The sequence below is a fragment of the Salvia miltiorrhiza genome, chromosome 8 (assembly GCF_028751815.1).
Source record: "Salvia miltiorrhiza cultivar Shanhuang (shh) chromosome 8, IMPLAD_Smil_shh, whole genome shotgun sequence".
In the NCBI taxonomy this organism is placed as follows: domain Eukaryota; kingdom Viridiplantae; phylum Streptophyta; class Magnoliopsida; order Lamiales; family Lamiaceae; genus Salvia; species Salvia miltiorrhiza.
In genome coordinates, this window is record NC_080394.1 from 27,183,026 (window position 1) to 27,208,643 (window position 25,618).

Here is a 25,618-nt window from a genome sequence, read left to right on the forward strand (position 1 = left end):
AATATTATATTATATTATATTATATTAAAAATAACAAATAAATTGTTTATCCTAAAATCTGAATTTATTCCTAGATATAGACTTTGAGAAATAAAAAACTCATAATATTTTTTTTATTAAATAACACTTAAATAAAATCTGAAAATATTATTAGAAACCTAAATACCCAAAATTGAATAATAAAAATTAAATAAAAGAAAAAAGAAAAAGATTTTCATTCCTAAAATTTGAAAATATTATCAGCCCTAACACTTCTCTCTAGTTCGCCTCCCCCCAAATCTCAATTTGTCGCGCCTTCCCCGAGTCCGCCGCGCCCCCCGATCTACCGCGCCTTCATCCAGCTCCCCCAGTCCATCGCGCCCTCGGTCTGCCTCCGTCGCGCCCTCGTTCTTGCTCCGGTGTGTTTTATTGGCCGACTGTGCGGCGGTGGCGGGCTAGGGTTTTAAAACCCTAGCTGTGATGAAGAGAAGAAACGGGTCAGAAAGATGGGCTAGGGTTTTCCAGACTCCAGTCTTCGCCGCGCCTCCACGATCTGCCGCGCCGCTTCCTTTTCAGACCGCCGTCCGTCTATCCAACGGCAACTCACGCACACCGCACACGGTAAGCCCTCTCTTTCAGAATTTGAATTACAGTAGGCTTTTTCTTAAGTTTTTGGAATTAGAATTTCAAATTTGCTTGAATTTGTTTCAAATTTTACTCTGTTATTGTATAGTGTGTATAGCTGTGTGATGAGTTTGTTCTACTAGCATTGGAGTGATAAATTTTAATTTCCTGTGAATCACTTCATCAAAACTTAATGGCATATCCTTTCCAGGTTTATAGTTGATTACTATAGTTCCTCCGCGTCTTTGTTTTGAATCTTTTGATCAGTTCTTAGATTGTTGTTTGTTCTATATTTAGCTTTTATCAAAGACTCAATGAATTGGGTGTTTGTTGTTACTTCTAGTTACTTATTCGAAACTCTCTGCACAGCTAACTGTTTGATAATCAAAAGACAATTATGCTTGTTTCTTTCCACTTTATTTTCTGCGTGTACCTGCTGTAGTTTCTGTTGCATGTCTTTTGGTGATGAATTTCATACATTATTATATTATATGTCTATCAACAGAGAGAGGTGAAAGCTAGTGAGTGTTTTGTGACCACAGAGTTAGTCAAACAAGTCTTCCAGCATCCAGATGGTGTCACCCCAGAAGCACCTACCTTTCCCTACCAATCCGATGATTATAGACCAGAGGCAGTTTACCAACCTACACCAGATGATGCCGACTCAACTCCAGTGACATCAAATCGTGACTGGTGAATATTTGAGACTTTATCAAAGTAGTTAGCTTCATTAGCATAGATGATGTACATAAAGATATAGAGTATATGGCTTGATTACTTTAGTTTGCCTGCCTTGTCTTCAGGAGCACTGCATAATGCCGAGGGATCCGACGGTCTAAAACACCTCAGCATGATTATTACCCTTTAACACCTGAGGCACAAGAACAGATCCCTTTGTTTTTAAGAAGGTGGGTAACATGTGGTATGCTACTCCTTAATTGGTCAAAGGATTTCATTCACCACAGAAACTCTTCATCCGAAAATAGTTTCAGTTGTCAGCCATTTGATTTGACATTGATTGTAAGCTTCATATAGCTGAAAAGTTACTCTTAGGTCCTTACAGTGGGAGCTCTACACCAGGCTGATTCTGATGCTTTGAGGATTGCAGCTTCTGCTTGGCATGATGAGATGGCACTCTTGCCTAAACCCTTGTTGTTTCCATTGGAGATCCTACAAGTAGGTTACGCATTTAATTGTTCTGGACACTTAAAACTTTTTGACAGTGTTAGTAGGAATCATTGATCCATTACCCTGATGTCAGCATGTGCACCTCTTCACATATAATTTCAATAATGTACTGGCACATTTAGAAGTTATCAGAAGACTAAATGCCCATTCTTTTAGATTGTAACAGCTTCAAAGAGAAGGCCTGATTGCTGGGTCATCCGGGGCCATCCTTCCCTTCTTACTTAGATATTAATTAGAAAGCATTTCATAATTTCAGAATTTGTGAGATTCTAATTTTTTTTTTTGTTAATGCTTATATGTTATTCTCCTGTTGCAATGCAGCTTACAACTAATCTTGCAATGCAGCTTACAGCTGCAATGAAGAGTATTCTTTCAACTTGTGGAAGTATCAAAATATCGTTTTCTGCATTTTGTAGGGGAGTTGAAAAATGTCAAAGCTAAAATCTTTTTTGCAGCTATAAAGAAGGAAAGCCTTAACATTCCTTTTTAGACCTTTTCCTATATCCACTCAGCTAATATTATTTTAGTTTTGCAGGCATCCAAATTGTCAGTTGAGGACTTAATGGCGTGCATTGACCTTGTTGAGGTTCTACTTGTTGATTACTCTCAAAGGTATGCTTCATTTGACATGTGATTACTCTCAAAGGTATGCTTCATTTGACTTGTGCTTTTTGTTATTTAGCATTAAGTTCTCAATGTTGTGACTAAGATACACTTGCCTAGTTAAAGTTCTTGGCATTTTAAATTAGAAGCTATGAAAAATATTTGATGTATGATCTTACGAAATTTGATGTCCAATTGTTTAAATTGACCTGTCTCTTATGCTGCAGGCTATTGGAAACTTTTTCTACCAAGGCATTCCTACAGGTGATTAATATTAAGATACTCCTTTTCTTATGTTGCTATAATTTTCTGTTATTAATTGTTTAATCTTATGCATCAGCTTATCTTGTTTTTGCTGTGCCACCCGAATTGGGAAATAAGGAAAGCAGCATATGGCACTTCCAGGAAGATTCTTGGTGCATCTCATCTATTAGCTGAAGCTATTTTGCTCGAATTTTTGAATTATCTCTCTGTTGAAGTTTTAGTGAAGGCATTAGTTGTAATAGCACCTGTGGTTTCAGCTAGAGGTCCATATGCTTGTGTGCAGTTATTGCTTTGCTTACATCACCCATGCATCATTGGCACAGGGAAAAAAAATGCAGTTTGGAGGGTATCTTTCTCTTCTTAATTCACTTTAGTTGGTCCTGTTATGTTGCTTTCGTTTGCAATTTTCTTCTGCATAAATTGGAATACTTTGCTCTTCTTATATCAACTTGAATGGAGCTTTTGGTGTCCATTAAAAAGCGATGTCCTTCCAGGATGGATGGTATTAAATTTTAAATTTTTATGTTTCAACTAGAAATAGGCTTCTCTGGTTTCCAATTTTTAATGCATAAACTGATTAGTCCTGTTCTGTTTCAGATCTTCCTCTGAAATGTTGAATCAATTACAGCTGAGTCTGTCAAACGGATGGCAGTAAAGACACAGCTAAGCACATTGAAGAAACCCGAAGATGGTAATTTTGTCATATGCATTTCATTTTGGCTCTTGAGGTTTTGATTGCTAATTTACTAGACCCTTAGTTTTTTTCAGTTTTATGAAGCCCCTGAACTTTTACATTTTGTTTTAGCAACATAAACTTTAAAACCACTAGTTAAGAAACTGATTTTGCCTTGGTTTTGCTGTTGCAATTTTGGATCTTGTAAAGGAAATCTAATTGCTGCTGCTGCTTGAAGTTGCAGGGAACGGGGAGTCATGAATGACACTTTGAAAGAAATGTTTTCTTGCCTTTGTCGTCTAATGTGATTCATGATGTAGTGTGAAACAAAAGTCAACATATTGTTTGTTATCTTTTTCTTGTCCAGTTTTCTTTTATTTCACATATTTTATTTGGATTATTTTTCTATTGGCAGGTTGAGCTTGTGTGTCGGGTTCTCTCCTAAGTTAGTTGCTGCAAATTCATCATAGCAGTTCAACTAGTTCGTGAGGACTTGGTGCTAGAACACATAATATGATAGATTTTTGTTTTAGCTATAAGATAGTTGGTACTTTCAATTTTGAATCGAAATATGCAATGATCATATGTACTTGATACTTGGTTCATTTGGATGGTAATGTATGAATATTTTGGATGATATATAATATTGTTATTGGTGATTTTATCATTTTGTTGTAGTTGAAATACATAACAGTATAAAAAGTACAAAAAAATCGTTATGTATTTCTATCAAAGATAACGGTAAAAACCGTTATAAAATGTAAAAAAAACAAAAAAATACAAAATATAACGGAAAAATCCTCATACATAACGGTAATAAATCGTTATGTATAAGCATTATAGATAACGGTTTCATACCGTTATGTAAAGAAAAAAAACTGTTAACTATGATAGGAAAAAAAACAAAAAAATACAAAACATAACGGAAAAATCCTCATACATAACGGTATAAACCGTTATGTATAATCATTATAGATAACGGTTTCATACCGTTATGTATAGAAAAAAAACTGTTAACTATGATAGGATAAAAAACAAAAAAATACAAAACATAACGGAAAAATCCTCATACATAACGGTATAAACCGTTATGTATAATCATTATAGATAACGGTTTCATATCGTTATGTATAGAAAAAAAACTGTTAACTATGATAGGAAAAAAAACAAAAAAAATACAAAACATAACGGAAAAATCCTCATACATAACGGTATAAACCGTTATGTATAATCATTATAGATAACGGTTTCATACCGTTATGTATGAGCGTCTCGTACCGTTATCTATTCTCACATACATAACGGTTTTTAAACCGTTGTCTATGATACGTATCATAGATAACACCACTATACACAACGGTTTTTTTGCTCATAGATAACGGATAAAATCGGGTTATTAGCCTATAAATACATGAACTTTTTATATTTTCTGAAATTTAACATGACTTTTATTATTAGCCCACAAATACACGAACTTATCATTTTTTCTGATTTTTGACATCGACATGAAAAAACTCTATTTGTTGTTGAGGTGGAGGCCGGAATACATGATGTGGACTACGAAATATGCACTTGAATAGAATACTTTGATTCATTATTTTGATTTGAGAGTGAATGACATGGTATCCCGACCTTCACGTTAATAGTAAATTAGAATTTTTTCTTGTCGATGTCAAAAATCAGAAAAAATGCTAAGTTCGTGTATTTGTGGGCTAAAAATAAAAGTCATGTTAAATTTCAGAAAATATAAAAAGTTCGTGTATTTACAGGCTAATAACCCGATAAAATCCGTTATCTATGAGCGTTTTTCTAGTAGTGCGTGGACAAAAAATATTAAATAAAATTTTAGAAACTTTAGATATATCTAAAATTAATATTGTATTTTGTACACCATCTTCACTTTTTCCAACACTTATTTGAAAATCATCTTTAAATTGATGGCATTGATGTGTTTCTTACACTTTAACAACTTTTGTCATAGATGTGTAAGACTTTTTGTGGAAAACAATGCATACCCATCACAATCAAATGACATTTTCGGTTTTTCACTTAACTTGGGCATAGAATGCTTTGTTTTATAACTTAGGGCATTTTTACTATCAAACTTAAGGATGTGGGCATTTCTACCTATTAACACTAAAATTAATATATCAAAATATCCATTTTATTATGATAAAAATAAAAAAAGAGCTATAAAGTTTTTTTTTTTAAATAAAATAGCTAAACATTAAAAAAAAAAAAGTAGTCATTTTTACTTAAAATACCATTTCATCTTTAATCCCAATAAATTAACCTTAATGCATGACTAAAAAACTTTGATTGTGAAATTGTATGTAAAATATGATTAATTCAAAACTAACAAATTTTATAGTTGTACATACTTCCTCCGTCCATGAAAGAACTTTCTAGGAGGGAGTGGCACGAGTTTTAAGAAAAAATATTGTTGAGTGTATTGAGAGTGGATAAAAGGTAGTTGAGTGTATTGAGAGTGGTGAAAATGTGTTATAATTAATATTGAGAGTTGTGAAAAGTAAAAAGTAAGAGGATTATAAGTGGTGGGGTATAGTCCAAAAATAGGTAGGAAGTTCTTTTGTGGACGTCCCAAAAGGAAAGATATGAAGTTCTTTCGTGGACGGAGGGAGTACTATTTTTAGAAAGTATCATTATAAGTGGGACAAAGGGATTTAAAAACTATTGTTGTGAATTATCATAATAAAACGTGTTATTAAATGTAGATATATGAATGTGAGGCGAGATCAACAACAATTCATCACCTAAGAATGAAATATCGTAAAACGAAAAACAGTAAAGAATACTCAGAGGAGATATATTCAGCGTATCTCTACATAATACAATGTGAGCTCTATTTATACTATTCCATATGGCGGGGTTAGTTTCGTATATTCCTCCAATTCACGCAAACAACATGCACTTGTAGATAGGGCTGACTTGGATCCAGGTGCACATAATCTTCGTTCCATTATTTGTCTTCTTATGACAGAGGTGTAACTTCATTGTCGATTGCATGACTGTGAGTTACAGCCACGTAATCTCCTCGCAATATCCAACGTTGCTCGCCATTTTAGTATTGTTGGGTCTACAGCCCTATGCATGAAAGTGTCTTATCCTGCGTACATGACTACTAAAGATATAATCGGGTACACTTGTACATAAAGTGTTTGACCATCTTTGACTTATTGGCACACATGTTTTTTTTTTTTTTGAGGGAATATTGGCACACATGTTAATATCAGAGCTATTACATATATTACTCCTCAACAATAAAATAAAAATAAATTTGTAAAATTGACTTCTTCACTTAAAAAAAAAATTGTGATGACTATTAGTATATTATCTTTGTAACAACAAAATATATATTTTATTCATTCGTTCTATAAATATTTATTATTAACAATTACATTTTTGAAATAGGATTATTGACGTCATCTCACAATATCGTTCCACTTTTTTATTTTAGAGCATCTCCAATGATGCATTCTCATTTATAAATTTATATTGATATCATCGTATATATATTACCATATTCTTTTTCTTTATTTTCACCTCCAACTTCATCTACTCAAAATTAGATTTTTGCTGACATCAATCACTTAAAGTGTGTTTGGCTGAGTTTATAAGCTTTTTATAACAACTTATAAGCTCTTTCAAAGTGTTTGACAAAATAAACTTTTGAACAATTTATAAGCTCTAAAAATAAGCTCCTCAAGATATAAGTTTCTCTAACTCAACTTATTTTTTCATAATCTTCTATATAACAATTATTTTATAAATATTATTCAACTATAATTTATTACTTTCATCATATACCCTCTCAAGCTCATATCTCTTTGATTTTCTCTTTTTAACTAAAAATTCCCTCTCTAACTTATAAGCTCATTTATTTAATTACTTTGATAACTTATAAGCTCTTAAAATCTAGTACCTTACTACCTTTTATAAATTCTTGAAACATCTTATAAGCTCAAAGAGTTTATAAGTTCTTGAAAATAAGTTTAGCCAAACACCCTCTAAATATTTATTCACATTTTATTTAATTTTTACATTTATTCTTATAATGTACTTCCTCCGTCCACAAAGTATCTTTCCACTTTCTTATTTTCGTTCGTCTACAAAACATCTTCCTAGTCCATTTTTGAAAATAATTTACTAACTAGCATCCTTTCAATTCTTATACTAAATGTTTACACACATTGTCATTAATGAGCCCACCACTTCTCCACTATCACCACTTTTTCTAATTTGCATTACTCTTTCTTCACTCACCAAATATATAACTAGCTTTTTTTTAAGTCGTACGACCTTCCCTTAGAAAGATATTCCATAGATTGAATGAGTAATATAAATAAGGGTTAAGTATCAATTTTTCTCTATCTCCTCCAGGCTCCAACTACCTCCCCTAGTTAAATTCTCCCAATGGTCATTTTTGTGGATGCATCCTTTGTTGGAGATGCTCTTATGAATTAGATGTTTTACAATACAGTTTCACTTTACAATAAATTATATCCCTAATCTCATACAAATGTAACGTTTGGGTACCCATTTGTTGCGACTAGTAACGACGAACTAACCATCTAATTATAGCTAAACAGAGCATTTGAGTCATTTTTATGGGATTTAGATTAGGTATTATAGGCTTTATCTATTTAAGCATTACACGAAGCCTTAATAACTATTGAATCAATTATCCAAGCCATACCCTTGAAATATGCTCAATTTGGAAAGCATCTGCACGCTATGGGACCTTACACAGAGAATAAAAAATAAAAATCTTTGATTAGGTTGCATGCATGGAGGAGATTGATGAACCAAAGAAATTGCAGCTCCCCCATAAACCTTGGTTTTTGGTCTAATTTAGTATGTGCTAAAAGAGTGTTATGCATGTGACAGGTTGGAGGCAAAAAACAAACTTAGATCTTCCCAATACACAAGGCACATGCAGCCAGCCACCCTGCTTTTTTTTTTTTCATGCTTGTTTCTTTCTATTATTTAATTAATAATGCATACACACTTACATATGCAAGATTTAACTAGTTGAGTTCATTAAGAAATTAACCAGATTTGATCATCACTCCCTGATTGCATATGTACACGCATATATTTGATTTATTTTTCCACATGATATAAGATTCCAATTAAAACGTAAAATTTCCCCATTTCCTGGATCTTCTCATATTTCCAGGAAACTCACTAATATATTCGAATCTCTTCAAGTAGCGGCGTCGCCCTATAGAGAGAGAGAGAGAGAGAGTATTTGCATTGTTGTAGTAGCAGAGGAATGATAAGGGAAGGGAGATCTTTGGAGGTGACGCCGACGTGGTCGGTGGCCACAGTCACCACCGTCATGGTTTTCGTCTGTTTATTTGCAGAGAGATCCATTTACAGATTTGGAAAGGTCAGACCAAAGACCAATCCGACTTCACCCCTTTCTCACTCCGCTTTTTTTTCTTTTTTCTTTTTTTAAATAAAATAAAAATATGTAGTATATTTTTGGGATGGTTACAGTGGTTGAAGAAGACGAAGAGGAAAGCTCTGTGTGCTTCCTTGGACAAAATCAAGGAAGGTACGACTTTGATATCTCATAGTTGTTGAGCAATACTAGAAGTGGTGGTAATGATGATGGTAAAATGAAAACAGAGCTGATGCTGCTTGGGCTGATCTCTCTGCTGCTGGGGCAATGGGCGAGGTGGATCTCTCAAATCTGCGTCAACTCGTCTCTCTTCAACAGCAAGTTCTTCGCTTGCTCTGAGGCGGATTACAGCGAGGAGAAGATGAGTATGATAGCGACGGAGGAGGCCGTCGTTCCTCCCCAAGGAGTGGCTTACATCCCATCTCATGTTTGCGGCTTGGTATGTATCCTATTCCTATTCCTATTCCTATTATTTAAAGGGGGGAACGCAAATTCATGTGTTTCCTAATCATGTCAGGGCCGCGAGCCCTTCGTCTCTGCGGAGGGGCTGGAGCAGCTTCACCGATTTCTCTTTGTTCTCGGCATCGCCCATGTCCTCTACAGTTGCATTGCCGTCGCCCTCGCCATGACCAAGGTGCCTTCATTGTCTCATCTCCAACTGCAACTTTTTTTTTTATTCCACTACGCCTTTCCGGTGAATTATTACAATTCTAAAATAACATAGACATTCAATTGCATCATTTAATATATTGGTCATTTAAGTCACGTAGATGTTTCAAGCGTTCATCTCATCATCAATTTCAAGGCAATACACAATTGTGTGGAAAAAAAAAATTGAGAATTTTTGTATTTGAAAACAGAACATTTAGTTCATGTAGAAAAATAAAAAAAAAATGATGAAAGTTTGTGTATTTAGATTCAATTATCCCAATTTTTTTTTTTTTATTGAATCGTGAGATTGATCTAATCACTCATTGTGTTGTGCAGATATACAGTTGGAGGAAATGGGAATTTCATGCCGGCGTGGTGGCGGAGGCGCAGGCGCGAGGTAGTTAATCATACCTATCCCCAATTTTTAATGTTTCTAAAAAAATTCTAAACTCACGTTTTTACATTAAAAACCTCCCAACCTCAAAAGAAGTTGGACTTATACCAAGCATTATAGATGTACTTTTATCGACCGCATCAAAGTATGTGATTCTGTTAACCTATCAAATTCTGTAACAATATTTCTACTGAATATCTATAAAATATACGGCCACAAGTAGATTCTCTCAGCAAACAAAGATACAGACGGACATATCCGTTACCGATAAACACATTGGTGTAAATAAGATACCAACGAAATAAATGATGGTCGGTTTTTGACAAGCGATGTCTTAATGTTGAGCATATTATTTGAAAAATGTTGAAAGTTGATGGCACAAACTATGATTAAGGCATTAAGTAATGAGCCCTTTAGCTCTTGTTGAACTAATGGTGGTGCAGCGAAGAGCAAGACGATGAGGCGGCAATCCACCTTCGCATTCCACCACGCCTCCCATCCGTGGAGCAGGAATCCGATCCTCATATGGATGGTAATCATTAGAATATTCTGGTATCAATATATTACTATTAGAGTGGAGCTGATTAGAAATGGCTCTCTGTTTTGCAGCTCTGCTTTCTGAAGCAGTTCAAGAATTCAGTGCGAAAATCAGATTACATGGCGTTGAGATTGGGTTTCATCACCGTGGGTATTCATCATTTCTACTACCTTGTCTTTATATATACATATACATATACATATATGCAAATACAAATAGGTTGGCATTGGGTGAATTGTGCAGAATCACAAGCTGCCGCCATCCTATAATTTCCACAAATATATGGTACGGACCATGGAAGACGAATTCTCTGGCATTGTCGGTATCAGGTATAAATATAATCTTCAACAATTTTAAACCAAATATATATACTAAATGGAATGAGATGACATTGCTTAATATACGTGCAGTTGGCCGCTTTGGGGTTATGCGATCCTCTGCATCTTCATTAATATCCACGGTATTCTTTTCACACTCACATATTTGAGAGGCACATTAATTTCCTTGCATTAATTTGTGTGTCTGGAATTGTGTTTTGTGATGTGATGGATGCAGGTCTCAACATTTACTTCTGGCTTTCATTCATACCTGCTATTGTAAGTGTGATCTCCTTTGAATGAAGCATTAGAAGTTGGGTTAGAAGGGATTGATGAGTTTGTGCACGTTTGAAGCTTGTGATGTTGGTGGGCACGAAACTACAGCACGTCGTCTCCCTGTTAGCTCTTGAAGTGGCGGGGCCGTCTGTGGGAAGCCAAGTGAAGCCACGCGACGCGCTGTTTTGGTTCGGGAAGCCTGAAATCTTGTCGCGCTTCATACAGTTCATATCGTTTCAGGTGATCATTGCACAACCTCTGTTTTTTGGGTTGTTTTGGTTTTGAATGCGGTACCTCATTTTTGCAGAATGCTTTCGAGATGGCAACCTTTATCTGGTCCTTGGTAAGAACAAATTCAAATTCGATCCAATGCCGAGTAAAACATTAGTAACTGATACTATTGGTGCAGTGGGGATTCAACAAGCGTTCTTGTTTCATGAAGAATCACGCTATGATCGTCATTCGACTCATCTCAGGGTACGTAAACAATTCATCACATCAAATTTCTTCTAATACCTTTAATTTAATTTGACGCCTATATGTTTTGCAAAAATGTCACTATCTTAAAAAAAGAAGAAGAAAAAACTAAAAGAAATGTGCCTCGTCGATTTCTGACTTTGCACGTTTTCACTAATCTTACAACACCTTTTTCACCACTTTCAATACACTCAACAACTTTTTCTCCATTCTCATACATTCAACAATCTTTTTTTAGAACTCATGTCACTTCCTCCTAAGAAAGTTCTTTCATAGACGAAGGGAGTATATATACTAATTAAAAACGCAATGCAGGGTGGTTGTCCAATTCTGGTGCAGTTATAGCACTGTCCCATTGAATGTGTTGGTTTCAACGGTAAGTTTCTTAAAATAACTTATCAATTATTTACAAGTTTAAAAGTTTTTGAGTCGTGCTTGACAAAATAAACTACTAAACAACTAATTATAAATTGTGAAAATAGTTCCAATAGCTTAATTTCATAATTTTATAAACAACAATCAATTTTCAAGAATAATCCTATTATAGTTCGTTATTTTGATCATATACCTTCCTAATTTACTTTGTAAAATCATATAAGTAACAATATTTGGTCTTTATTTAGATGTTGTAATTAGTTGAGCTTATAAGCTCTTTAAAATATCATATAAGCATCTTTTTGTTTTTTTGACAAAAGTTTAAGCTTTATAAGTTTTGCAAAAAATAAGTTTCATCTTTGACCCGCTTTATTTTTTCATAATCTTATATGCTACAATCATTTTATAAATATATTTAACTATGAATTTTTTTTATTATTATATATACCATTCCAAGTTTACTTCTCTTAATATCCTCTTTCTAACAATAAAGCTCTTTTATCCAAACACTTTGACAATTCATAAGCTCTTGAAAAAATTACATCTACTCTTTAAAAATAAGCTTAACCAAACATCCCTTAATTACATTTGGTGTGGATTTGTTAGATGGGATCTCGTTGCAAGAAAGCGATAATTGCAGAGAGCGTGAGAGAGTCGCTGCATAGCTGGTGTAAGAGAGTGAAGGCGAGGTCCAAGGCCACCAACTCCATCACCACGAGGTCCACGTGTTCCATCGAATCAATCATTGATGAGGGTGACGAGATCATCACAGTTGGATCCCCCACGTTGTCTCCCTCTTCCTCCTTTGGCCATATGGATGAAGTACAACAACATTGTGATCTTGAGAGCTCCTCCATTAGCCAAGAATTCTCCTTCAGACAACCCCATTACGATGACGACGTCGTTGCTCGAGACGAGGTGGTCGAAGCCAAGATTGAGACTACTCTTCTTGATCTACTCAACAAGACATGAGGCCAGTTGAGGTTGGTTTTAACTGGCTTGTGTTAGATTGTCTCAAGTGATCAAAATCCGTTATAATATGGAAGTCATAATAGGTGGTATAGTTGTAATTTGAGTTGATGCTTGAATATGATTTGAGTACTACGAATTTTTGATCGGTGAGACGATCTCACATAACACTACATTTATATGTATATTTGATGTTACACATTGAAGGTGTAGTTTACTTATATTGTCCACATTATACGGTGTTAATATAGAGTTAATAGACTAGTCTATGCATTTTCATTTAGTAAAACAAAAAAGTATTCATTATGTAAATGTATCATTTACCCTTAATGATTAAAAAAAAATCATCTTTTAAACCCACGCACCCCCATCCCCCTGAACCTTAACCGTCGCCATCCCTCTTTCCACCTTTTGTAACATTGTTGTCGTCGCTCAAAGTTTGTATGCATCTCTCTTTCCTTGCCTTCTCTCTCTCTCTCTCTCTCTCTCTCTCTCTCTCTCTCTCTCTCTCTTACGGTGGTTGAAGAGCTTGTGGAGGACGGAAAGCTGAATCGAGAAGCTCTTTGATGGGGATGCTGATCTCGCTGACGTCTTTGTCATCGCAGATGTCTGCCCGGCCCCTTTCTTTTTGTCTGCATCCCTTCCCCCCAACCTGTGCCGCCGCCCCTTCCCCCCATCTCATTTCACTAGCGCTCATCTCTCCCAACCTTTTCCACCGTTGTTATCCACTCTCTCTCCTCTCCGGAGGACCTCCTCTTTCCCGCCTTTATATTTCTCACCTACCCTGCCACCTTCCTTCTTTTGCTTCACTGCCCGGCTTCATCGCCCACTATCACTGTTACATCACCACCGTTGTCGCCGCATCCTTCCTCCTTTCTCTCCCTCACGATTATTTACTTTTTATGGAAAAGTGTATAACAATGTAATAAACATTGTTACACAAAATTGTGAAAAATTGTGTAACAATATATTTTACACTGTTAACATATTTTTTCGCAAAAGTGTGTAACACTGATAGTAAAAGTGTGTAATTGTGAAAAAGTGTGTAACAGTTCAAAATACATTGTTACACACTTTTCAGGACTATTACACGATTTTGCAAAATCGTGTAAATCGAAAAAAGTGTGTAATAGTGTATTTTACACTCTTACACACTACAAGGGTATTTTAATAAGAAATATTACTATTTTCACAATTTTATCTGTATAACTAGATTTTTTTTTCCTATATGATTTTGACTACAATATGGTGCTGACTCATTAATATATTTCCTTTATAGTACCTACTCTACACACACACACACACACACACACACATATATATACAGAACCGATCACCTACCCATCGTGGGCATGTATAATGTGCCCACCATGATGTGGCAATTGTAATTATAGTAAGATAATTTTAATTAGAGTAAGATTTATTAGTTATCTTTCCTAATTAAAATTGGCACATCAATGGTGGGCACGTTATGCTTGCCCACGGTGGGTAGGTGATCGGTTCTGCATATATATATATATATATATATATATATATATATATATAGGGTGTGGTTCTAGAGAGAACTACATTATTTGTGAGAACGGGAGAACCATCAAATCTAATGCATTCACTGTAAAAATTAATGCATCCGCTGTTAAAATTAATGCACTCAAAAAAATAAAAATAAAAATGCTCCCTTCAGGATTCGAACCCAGGATCTACATTCATCCAACAAGATGATGCATCCACCGTAGATCTTGATGATCGAATGGCTGAAAATGGTTCTCCGGTCTTCTTTTAGTTATGATTCTTTCCTGAACCTCACCCTATATATATATATATATATATATATATATATATAAGTTTTTTTTTAAGCGAGAAAGAAGCTATATTAAACTCAACCAAAGTCTTCAACAGTTACATCAATAAGCCAATCCGGAAAGTCATTATCCCAGCAAACAGGCAGGCCATTGTTGCCGGCGAACTGAGCAAGAAGATGCGCAGCCCGGTTTGCCGAACGGGAAGCATGAAAAACCCCAACAAGCATACACTCCCTTGCCACCTGAATCATCTCCAGAATATCAGCCAGGAGAAAAGCTTGGTTGTCTTCCGGAGACGCCAGCTTTCCGGGAGAAAAACTTACCCCTAATCGCAGCTCCTATATCCCATAGACGTAGCCCCTCCATTCTCTCCAACATATACCAGAATCTGGAGGCTTTAATTTCCATATTTTCCGAGCCATGGGACATAAAACTAAACCATACTCAGTGGTGTCCCATCTATCAAAGCACCTAGCACATAAACCCTCCATAGACTACAGTTTGTCTGAGTCAATACCAGATTTGTCTATAGCTCAATGCTTATTTATTTAATTGCACTTACTAAAGTGTCCTCGAGGGGTGGTTAGTTAAGTTGGTTAACTTGCATGTATGGTGTCCCTTGACACCGTAAGGATAAATTCTACTAGGGATGGAAGTACATGTGACATGTGACAACATGGGGTACATGCCATTCATAGTTTATAACTAGCATACACACATTATAGTGAGTATCTTGACCAATGATCGATCAATTCTTGTTTGTTGATGCATTTGTCTTGTCAAGATTGACTTTTAATATTGATCTTTCTCATTTGGTTTTTTAGATTATTTTCTCTATTTCCTATCCGACAAGATGTAGTCCCTTGAGACCGTGACAAAGTTTTATGTAACTAGGACAATTCGTCGACCATGACCAAAGGACAAGCTACACCAACTTCTCGTGGCTTCAACCCTATACCTAGGGGTGAGCATAAACCGAACCGATTATTTTTGGTTCGGTTCTGTTTTTAAATTTCTGGATTAGTTTTCGGTTCGGTTTTGAAATCTCAAAACCGACCAACTATTGGTTCGGTTTCGGTTTCCCATCCATGGTTCGGTTGGGAACGGAACCGAACCGATATATATATATATATATATATATATATATATATATATTATTTATTTAATATATATAATATGTTTAACATAGTGAAATTTGAAAACTCCACAACCCTAAAGTAAACCCGCCCTTGCACTTCATTCTGAAATCTCAAATTTGAATCACTTTCACTCTTCACTCTTCAGTCACCCACCGGCGCCCCCCTCTCTCTCCTCCCTCGGCCGCTCGGCGACTAGCAGTAGGTCGCGTACCCACCGCGCTAGCCCGCACGACGCAGCAGCAGCAGCAGACAGCCACCTTCGCGGCTCCGCCCCCGGCTTCGCAACCCTAGCGGATCACCGCTACCTTACCCCGGAGCCACCTCCCCCACCAGCGACTAGCAGCAGGCCACCTTCCCTTATTTTACCCCACGATTTTATTCTTATTTTTTAAAGATGATTAGAGATGATATGAATATGATTTTAGATCTGAAAGTTAGGTATATTTAGGGGTAAAAGGTCGACTTTCATTCTGTTCTTGTAAGAAACAAAATTTGTATGATTTTAGTTGGATGAATTCAGGGGTTCAGATTGTTTTCCAATAATTTTTTCTCGATTTAGTTGGATGAATTTTTGGAGTTTAGCAAGACTTTGAATATAGGGGTTCAGACTGAATTTAGTGATAAAATTTGTTTTTTTTTTTTTGTTTTTTTTTTCGGAAAAAAAAAAAGATGAAACAGGCGGTTCGGTTCGGTTTTGAACCGAAACCGATCGATTTTGGCCGGTTCGATTTTGATCGATTTGTAGCATTTTAGCGGTTCAGTTTGGTTCGAATTCTTAAGAGGTCGGTTCGGTTCGGTTTTGAACTGATGCACACCCCTACCTATACCTTCCACTAGAACTACGCTTGTAGTGTGTAGTAGGGAAACTTATAAATTTATTTGTGTGAAGAGATAAATGACGCTCATTGCCACATAAAACTACAACAAAAGTGACTCACTTTGTTCACTCACAATACACTCATCTAATATTTACTAAAACTTGTGGCGGAGCTTGGTGTGCGCATTATTTCATGGTGGATGGAGTATATTGTTTGGTAGGAAAAATTATTTTTAAAAATTGTGTGACATTAAATTCGAACCTGAGAATCTTTGGCCTTAAGCATGAATTATTTTGTCACTAGGTCAACACACACAAATTAATAGCAACATTTTGTTAAAGTATTTTGTCATATTAAGGTGTGTTCACTTTAATAGAAAAAATTGAGTAGCATTTTCCCTCCTTTGAATTTTAGTTGATTATGATATTATCATAAAATAAATAATATTTTCACACACTTTCCTCAGAAAATATGAGATACAAAGAAAATAATAATAAAATTAAAATAATTTTTTCTTCACCCATTTTCTTATAATAAATTTACAATGAAAGAAAATATACCTTACCCAAATAATTTATACATAAATAGAGTCTACATTTTAGTATTCTCGCACAGAAGGAATTAAAGATGTGGTTGGGTTTTTTTAAAACAGCGAAGGAAAAGAAAAATGAAAGAAAAGAAGAGATGATAATAAAGGTCGTATGAAAGAAGCGAAATCCGCGACGTGGCGGATGAGCTTGTGCAAGCCACACTACTTCCCACACCCACACCCTTGTCCCTTTCATCTCTTCTCATCCAACTCTGCCTCTCCACCACCCCCTAAATTTGTAAGACTTTGTAAGACTAATATTTATAGACTAATATTGTCTATCTAATTTCCAGAATATAACATACTTTTGGTATTCATACAGAGACACGCCTAATTAATTTATTTTGTTTTCAAATTTAGAGCGAACTCATTTTTCTGGTACAAGATATATAATCTCGTTGCTACAATAAAAATTATGTCAATGATTTTTTTATAAATTTCCACGTCAATTAGAAATGGCCGCAGGTCCACGCAAAATCGAAGCATAGAGAAATGTGATATATTTTCGTAAAAACAGATAAATTTAGATGTAGGTAAGCTAATTTTGAGAATGCTAAAAAAAAGAAAAAAAAGAAAAGAAGAGATAATGAAAATGATAAAACGTACCACAGAAAGGCGCCACGTAGCGGATGAGCCCTAACCAAACCCACAGACCACACACACTATTTCTACAAAGCCTCTATCCTTTTAATTTCAGGAGATCACAGATTTCCTTTTCATTTGTATTTCCAATTCCCCCACACACACCACACACACTCCCTGTCTCTCTAAACTCTGAGCAATGGCAAGCCTCGCAAGCACAATGTTCAGCGCGGCCGTGGTCCCCCGCAAGCCGGCGATGGGCACGACGAGCCTCCGGTCCCTCCCGAACCTGAAGCAGGCGGCTCTCTTCGGGCTGAAATCCGGCGGGCGCAGGGGCGGAGCGACGTGCATGGCGACGTACAAGGTGAAGCTGCTAACTCCGGAGGGAGAGGTGGAGTTCGATTGCGCCGACGACGTGTACATCGTGGACCAGGCGGAGGAGGCCGGGATAGATCTGCCCTACTCGTGCCGCGCGGGGTCGTGCTCCTCGTGCGCCGGCAAGGTCGTCAGCGGCAGCGTCGACCAGTCCGACGGCAGCTTCCTCGACGACGAGCAGATGGACTCCGGCTGGGTGCTCACCTGCGTCGCCTACCCAACCTCCGACGTCGTCATCGAGACTCACAAGGAGGAGGAGATCGCCTAATTCATCATTTCATTTCTCTCTCTCTCTCTCTCACATGAGTCACGGACTGATTTCATAATAAGTAAGATACAATTTGTTTTGTTGTATAATTTTGATTTAAACGTCTTTGCAACTCCACTTGTTTCTCATATATGTCTTCTCACTCTCTTCTTTTCGTGTCTATTTCTTTACTGTTAGCTGACGATGTTTAGTTCTAAAGATATCCATCCGTCTCAAGTTGTTAAATTATCTTCATGGATTCATGGCGTTCAACTTCGCTTTAAATCTTAATTAAGATCTATATTGTTTCATATTTTTATATGCTGCGTATATACTTTTGATGAAAAATGGTGGAAAACAGATTTTCACTCTTTTCAAATATTGTGTGGAGTGGATAATTTTCATCGGTTAGCTAGCTTGAAATCTCTTTTTCCCCCCTTTTCACGATAATATTGTTAGAAGTGTTTACTTTGCATAAGTGATAATATGAATAATTGAATATTTTTTTATAGGATTACTTCAATTCTACCCTTTTGATGGGATAAGAATAAAGCAAAATTAGTTTACATGATAAAAATAATTAAAAGTACAGGAATATGCTAAGTGATTAGCATTACTATTTTCACGTGCCAAATTCAAGGCTAATCCTTCAAAGTAAACGCCCCCTTATAGGATAAAATTTGTCCATCTTTTATATTCTTTCTCTTTTATGATAAATTTATAATTAAAGAAAATACATGCATAAGATTTTTGCATATGAACAGATAGAATGGGTGGGGTTAAAATAAAAATCTTCTTATTATAAGAACGGAAAATAGTTGCATGGATATGCACTACGATTATGCACAAAAATATAGTATTATTATAAATAGTTGCACGCCAAATTCTAGAGAAAATCAAGAGACCTTATGTTCGAGATTCCCAGTTTCTTTTTCTTTAAAAAAAATGGAAATAGTAAATTCAGTATTCGAATTTCAAAAGGATTGGATTCGTTTTGATTAATTCCATTAGCATCTTACTATTACCATTTTCAGATAGTTGTGTTTTCTGCATTAAATCTAGTGCATCTTAAGAGCTGTTTTCAAAGGCAACCATTGGTGATACCTAAACATTCAACATCTCAATGTAGTTCAAACATTCAAATTATTGAGTACAAACTCAAAGTTATCCAATCCATTCAAGCATGTATCAAACTAACCCATATTATTTTTTATTTATACAAACTATTTTCTAAAATTAGCATCCTCTTGTGCGGTGCCCACGAAGATCAAAGTTTACAACTACCACACATCAACACGACAAAATTCTAGATATGTTTTGAACCACTGGACCAAAGGAAAAGGTGTATATAATGCAAATTTAAAAAATTAAAAATCATTAGTTTTCTTTTCATAAATACATAAAGAAATTGAGGAGAAGAGCAACCGGAAAAGTTGTAACAAACAACGAGAAAGCATAGAAAACTCAAGCACAAGAGAGACAAATTATATATTACAGACAGAAATGTTACAACACAGCGAATTTGTCCATGAAAACCTTCAGTTGCCCAGAAACATAAAAATGATAGGAAGAAAATAAATCATAATCCACCATTTGGTTAACTAAGTTACCTTCCTATCGTCACAATTGTCTTGCAGCTTAAGTGAAAGTTAATGATAATCATGGTTTTGCCCCATTAATAGTCGGAGCAACACCTCTGGTTGTCTTCACGTAGGCAACATACTCGCTGTACTGCATGGTAAATAGCGTGCTTTGGTAACGGGTAAGCTGGATGCGCTTTCGCAGTTGCCCGGTGATGGTCCCACTATAACCCGCCTTTCTCATCAATGAATCAATTGCTTCGACCTTTGTCCACCCTTGCATGATAAACGAAATGAAATATCAGAAACTGAAAGCAGAGGAATTCAGAAATCAATGTATAGCCAAATCTGTCCGTGTCAATCCAGTAAACGAGAATAAGCAATGCAAATTACCTTCATGAGCAGCAACCTCGGGCAAGTAGGTGGCACTTCGCCTTGTATTGTAGTCGGGATCAGTAAATTCAATAATTATTCCGTGCTTCCCAACCTGGATAAACACAAATTTGATAGAACTAGACATCAGGTCCAGAATCAAGGAACTACTCTATGTTGTTTAATATATATATTTTTTTAAATCATCTATGTTGTTTAATATTGAGCGAGCAATTCACTGATAGCATTAATGAGTTTCAGAAGTTAATGAAGTACATAGCCATTAAAAGGGGGAAATTGCGACTAAAATGCCACTTAAAATATAGGTCCTTCCAAATGAACAATAAGGATTAGTTCTGGTTTGCAAGCAAACAGGTGACTCGATTACCCAGTGGGCAAACACATATTTAGTAACAGTCAAATGTTCATTATAGCACTGACCTCCCAGTCAAGGTAGTCACGAGCAGTTTCATAATTAGTCAGAATGGAAACTGTACATTCTAAGGAAGGCAGTTCTTTAGCTTGTATTGGGGGAAATCGCCGATCCCTGAGGGCACTGAAATATAGAGAACAAGAAATCAGAAAACAATGCTCTCCAAGATTTTCAGGACTAAAATTAAATGTCAAATGAAGTACAATTCATCAATTTCAACATAAAAAAATTAGATACAGGCCACATAAATCGTCAAGATGTCAATGTGACGTACCAAAAAATTGTAACACGAAAACATGAGATGCAAATTTACGTTCAAATAATATTTTCAAGAGAATAACGGCCATATTAACATAGAGGAGTTTAGAAGTTACTTAGATTAATGTATGTAATAGAACTAAAGAGTAACAAAGAAAAGAGCCAAGAAAAAATCACAACCTAAATACAGAAAGGAACATACAATCCCATACAAAGTGCATAACAAAATCATCAAACACAAAGATTGTTCATAAAAGACAACTCAGATGCCTGAGTAATAAAGAGCACATGGCATACTCTTGGTACTTGAAGTTGAAATATTGTTTTAAGTACCTTGTCAAAGCATAGTCCCTGAAACCATTAACTATGCAGCGAGCTTCCAAAGTCCCTATGCATCCGCGTAAACGAGGTTCCCCACCATTGATCACTTTCTTCCAGGTCACGAACAGTGGACTGAAACAGAGTTTAATGTGTACAAAGCATAAACTATACATCGAAAATTTCTTGTTCTACCATAATCTTACTCAAAGCCAGTCAGTTGAAAGCACTAAACATTCTTTTAGTGACTAAAACAAAAAATCAAAAGACTCAAAGAAAATAAATGAGTAATACACTAATACCCCAACATACTTTTGAAATCATTAGCTAGCTATTCTCGATTGATCTTCGTCCCAGGAAAAAATAGGCTGACAACATATTAACCCAAAAAAAAGGAAAAATAAAAGAAAACGGATAATAGTAAGAATCATTGCCCCTGCAAAGCACCTGCATCAGTACTCAAAGAAAGTCTCAACACTAGCACAAAATCAACAAATTTATCAATCGAAACTTTGTAATTCCAAAATAACATACAGTTGCATATATAAACAGGAGTGATTAATAAAAAAACCCAATCCAGTTTAGAGTCAAACTCATCACAACTCAGATGGATAATAAAATATAAGCTCAAATTAAGCGAAAACGATTCCAGATGCACATGAAAACGCATAATCACGTATAATACACACACACACGCCAAAAATTACGAAATTAAGGAGACAAATTAAGATGAAATCCGTACTGTTGGCCCTCATCGAAGGCGGGAGGAGGAGCCTCCTCATTGTTGTAGTGCGCCACCAGTGTGTCGAAGCAGTACGCCACCATCTCCCTATTTGCCGACACCATTTTCTGTTAAATTTTAAAGCAAAATTCGTGTAACAACAGCAAAAAAATTAGAGATTGAATTTGATCGGTGGGATTACGATCGAAAACCGAATTGGGGGTTAGAAATTAGAGAGAATAATCGAAAGATGAAAGTTTTAGGGTGTCGAAATTGGAGATGGATGGAGTAAGGGACTCTCTTTCTGCCTTTTGACGCTTTTCCGGGAATAATTGAGCTTTTGTGAAAGTAACTATCTTATATGAATCGAATAGGATTGAGAGACGCATAATTGTTTCCACTATTATATTTATTGTTTTTTATAAATATATTCAATCTTATTGTTTCATCAACAATAGGGAAAAGTATCAAATAAGCACTCGTCGTGGTGGCCCTTTTCACGTCTGGCCCCTATAGTGGAAGGGGTATCAACTAAACCCCTAAACTAATTAAAATCGAATAATTTCCACCCTCTGACCTAACGCCGTTAAGTGTCCGTTAACGTTTGGGTTTAATTGCACCCTCTACTTCAGGGGTGGATCTGTACCTTTTTTTTTTTTTTTTAATTTCAGCAACCCACCCCCGGCATCAACTTAACCGCCCCCCGTACTCATGGCTCCAACTTACACTTTGTCAGCTCGCACGCGCTCATTCTCTTGATCGTCGACTGCTTACTGCTGACATGCAGCAGCATCACCAACTCCAGATGTGGACCTGGATCGAATCCTGCTTGGTCCAAATCCATATCCGTATTTTTTTACTTAGGTCAGGATCCGGTCCAAATCCATTAGGTCCAAAAAACGAGATTCATGTCCAGATCCATTAGATTCACAGGTTCTCGAGTCCTGACCCGAATCCATTCTTTTTTCTCTTTTTCGGGTCAGGACTCGAGAACCTGTGAATCTAATGGATCTGGACATGAATCTCGTTTTTTTGGACCTAATGGATTTGGACCGGATCCTGACCTAAGTAAAAAAATACGGATATGGATTTGGACCAACCAGGATTCGATCCAGGTCCACATCTGGAGTTGGTGAAGTTGTTGCATGTCGGCGGTAAGCAGTCGACTATCAAGAGATTGAGCGCGTGCGAGCTGACAAAGTGTAAGTTGGAGCCGATGAATACGGGGGGGGTTAAGTTGATGTCGGAGGTGGGTTGCTGAAATTATAAAAACAAAAACAAAAAAAAAATAAGGTGCAGATCCACTCCTAAAGTAGAGGGTGCAATTAAACCCAAACGTTAATGGACACTTAACGGCGTTAGGTCAGAGGTGGGAAATTATTCGATTTTAATTCGTTCAAGGGTTTAGTTGATACCCCTTCGACTATAGGGGGCCAGACGTGAAAAGGGCCACCACGACAGGGGCTTATTTGATACTTTTCCCTCAACAATATACTCGCATGATCATTTTAAAGAAGAAAATATAATATTTGACTATTAATTAAAAAATATGTAAAATTTGATAATTTTTTTATATTTTAAAACTATTTTGCCCTTAATTAAGGCAGACCAAATTCGAGTCGGATTCGAATTTGCGCGCAGATTAGGCACACATGGTACTATTAATGTCATTAATGTCATATACTTAGTGCTGCACGAATGGTACTTACTGTCATATTAGTGACATTAGTGTCATACGAATGATACTTATGGTCATATTAGTGTCATTAGTACTATATATCCATGTGTTGATATTATTTAGATGGGTATAGTTATATGATCATTTTGAACACTTCTCCGTAGGGTTTAAATTCCCCATTTAGGGTTTAATTTTTCCATTTAGTGCGTTGCACGAATGGTACTTATGGCCATATTAGTTTCATTAGTGTCATATACTCCCTTATGTAGTATTGCACGAATAATACTTATGGCCATATTAGTGACACTAGTGCCATATACTTATTTTTTTTTTCGATTGGTGCCATATGTGCCTAACCCGTGTGTAAATCTGAATCTGACCCGAATTCGATCCACCCTAATTAAGGGCAAAACAATCTTTACACGTAATAACTAATCAGATTTTGTGTTTTTTCAATTAGTAGCCAAATATTGTGTTTCCTTTTTCAAAATGGCTATTTCAAAGCGCTATCTTTTGTAAAACTATTTCAATATAAGGATAATTATAAGATATTACTAATCATAGCATTTCTTTTTTATTTGTGGGCCGCAACAATATTTGACGACTGAAGTTTAAAGTGTTTCAGCGATCATCACCTTATCAATACGTGTGGACTATTTAGATGAAGTGATCATTTCATTAGAAAATTATCACATAAATTACGCAATGTCCTTTCTATTTGAAACACTCAAAAGAAAATGTAAATCATAAACACATTACGTGAATAGCAGAGGCGAGCACACCAGAAAACCTCATATGCAAATAACCCTAAAAAAACTTAGAAATTTATAATTGTTCGAAATCTGGGAGAAATTTGAATTATTGAAAAGTTCTCGATTTAAGGTTTAGGTGGTCGAGAGGATTTGGCTGATCCTAAATTGTGACACCGATTCTGCTTTTGTGAAGAAGAGTGATGGCTGATAGTGATGAAGACTCGGTGTATTCAAAATTAAGATAATATTGTATTAATAAAGCATGTTATTTGATGAGGTCATTATTCCCCATAATTCGAGTAGGAGGTTTTGGAGATGCTCTCTTAGAGATAAGATTTATATTAGTATTATTTTTTATGTCTTTTCTTTGATAATTCAATAATTTGTCGAATTTTAAACAATGTCTTGTGATTAGCAAGGTGGTTGCGGGCCTTGCGGCTACTTTCAGTTGGCAGATTCTCCGTTTGAGGGAAGAGCAAAGGTGGCGCTCCTTGATTGCATATGAAAAAGCCATAGATCAGTGGGGAAAAATCTGTCGAAAAAATTGGAGAATTAAGGGACGAGCTAGAGGCGAAGATTAAAAAATATCGAGTGAAGAACAAGTCATTAAAGCAAGTGGTGAAAAATATCGAGTAGAGTTTGCATCGTTAAGCTTAATTAAGTTGATGTTTCCTATTATGAACAAACTATGCATGATTTTCTTGGTATGAATCCTAATATTCTTAACTTGATTTCCAAATATTTATCAAACGCCCATAGATTTAATTAAATGTTTCTATATTCTTTTCATTATTCAGTACATGTTTGAATAAGATTGCAAATTTTGTAATGCGGGCAACTAGGGTTACAAAATGAAAGAATAGATATTAGAACTCCAATTATAGCATTAAGTGCATCTCCAACGGGGTGTGAGAGCTCGGCTCGAGTCATCGCACTGGCAAACCCCAGACTTGAGGTCCGGCTCCAACGATCGCACCCAGCTCTACGACCATTGTGTACGGTGAGTGCTTGCACGAACCTTTAATTAAAAAAAATCGAAAATCAATTTAAAATTTTGAAACTTTGATTTTTTTTTTTTTAGAAAAAATCAAAGCGTTGGCAACGGCCTTCTTCCAACTTCCTAAAAAGTGAGAGAGATAGATGAAGGGTACAATTGATACAAAATTGATAGTTCAAAGTTTAAAAAATTATTTTCAAT

The 25,618-nt window shown here is 35.9% G+C and overlaps 3 protein-coding genes across 3 annotated transcripts; 2 read left to right on the forward strand and 1 right to left on the reverse strand.

The window, feature by feature from the left end:
• The first annotated feature begins 8,354 nt into the window (after nt 1-8,354).
• LOC130997379 (MLO-like protein 4) lies at nt 8,355-12,986 on the forward strand. The gene is made up of 15 exons (XM_057922668.1): nt 8,355-8,744; nt 8,855-8,912; nt 8,987-9,198; nt 9,277-9,393; nt 9,747-9,807; nt 10,248-10,336; nt 10,414-10,488; nt 10,586-10,671; nt 10,753-10,802; nt 10,898-10,938; nt 11,014-11,175; nt 11,243-11,278; nt 11,345-11,412; nt 11,728-11,788; nt 12,394-12,986. The coding sequence occupies exons 1-15, from the start codon at nt 8,628-8,630 to the stop codon at nt 12,757-12,759; spliced, it is 1,599 nt and encodes a 532-aa protein (XP_057778651.1). The 5' UTR covers nt 8,355-8,627; the 3' UTR covers nt 12,760-12,986.
• Nucleotides 12,987-17,628: 4,642 nt separating this feature from the next.
• On the forward strand, nt 17,629-18,557 carry LOC130997381 (ferredoxin-A-like). Its single transcript, XM_057922670.1, has one exon. It carries the CDS (start codon nt 17,886-17,888, stop codon nt 18,327-18,329), a length of 444 nt encoding a protein of 147 aa, XP_057778653.1. The 5' UTR covers nt 17,629-17,885; the 3' UTR covers nt 18,330-18,557.
• A 1,215-nt stretch (nt 18,558-19,772) lies between these two features.
• LOC130997380 (uncharacterized protein At2g38710) lies at nt 19,773-22,396 on the reverse strand. Its single transcript, XM_057922669.1, has 5 exons — nt 22,012-22,396; nt 21,285-21,404; nt 20,702-20,816; nt 20,282-20,375; nt 19,773-20,164 (listed from the first exon to the last, which is right to left on the reverse strand). Exons 1-5 carry the CDS (start codon nt 22,113-22,115, stop codon nt 19,968-19,970), a joined length of 630 nt encoding a protein of 209 aa, XP_057778652.1. The 5' UTR covers nt 22,116-22,396; the 3' UTR covers nt 19,773-19,967.
• Between the last annotated feature and the right edge of the window lie 3,222 nt (nt 22,397-25,618).

What these genes read in the sequence shown, in the direction of transcription:
- LOC130997379 (XM_057922668.1), top strand. Translation starts at nt 8,628, where the DNA reads ATGATAAGGGAAGGGAGATCTTTGGAGGTGACGCCGACGTGGTCGGTG. An exon ending in TCTGGCATTGTCGGTATCAG is followed by an intron (nt 10,672 to 10,752) that starts GTATAAATATAA and finishes ATATACGTGCAG; the next exon opens with TTGGCCGCTTTGGGGTTATG. An exon ending in CAACCTTTATCTGGTCCTTG is followed by an intron (nt 11,279 to 11,344) that starts GTAAGAACAAAT and finishes CTATTGGTGCAG; the next exon opens with TGGGGATTCAACAAGCGTTC.
- LOC130997381 (XM_057922670.1), top strand. Translation starts at nt 17,886, where the DNA reads ATGGCAAGCCTCGCAAGCACAATGTTCAGCGCGGCCGTGGTCCCCCGC.
- LOC130997380 (XM_057922669.1), bottom strand. Translation starts at nt 22,115, where the DNA reads ATGGTGTCGGCAAATAGGGAGATGGTGGCGTACTGCTTCGACACACTG. An exon ending in GCCTTCGATGAGGGCCAACA is followed by an intron (nt 21,405 to 22,011) that starts GTACGGATTTCA and finishes ACTCTGTTTCAG; the next exon opens with TCCACTGTTCGTGACCTGGA. An exon ending in CGAGGTTGCTGCTCATGAAG is followed by an intron (nt 20,165 to 20,281) that starts GTAATTTGCATT and finishes TTATCATGCAAG; the next exon opens with GGTGGACAAAGGTCGAAGCA.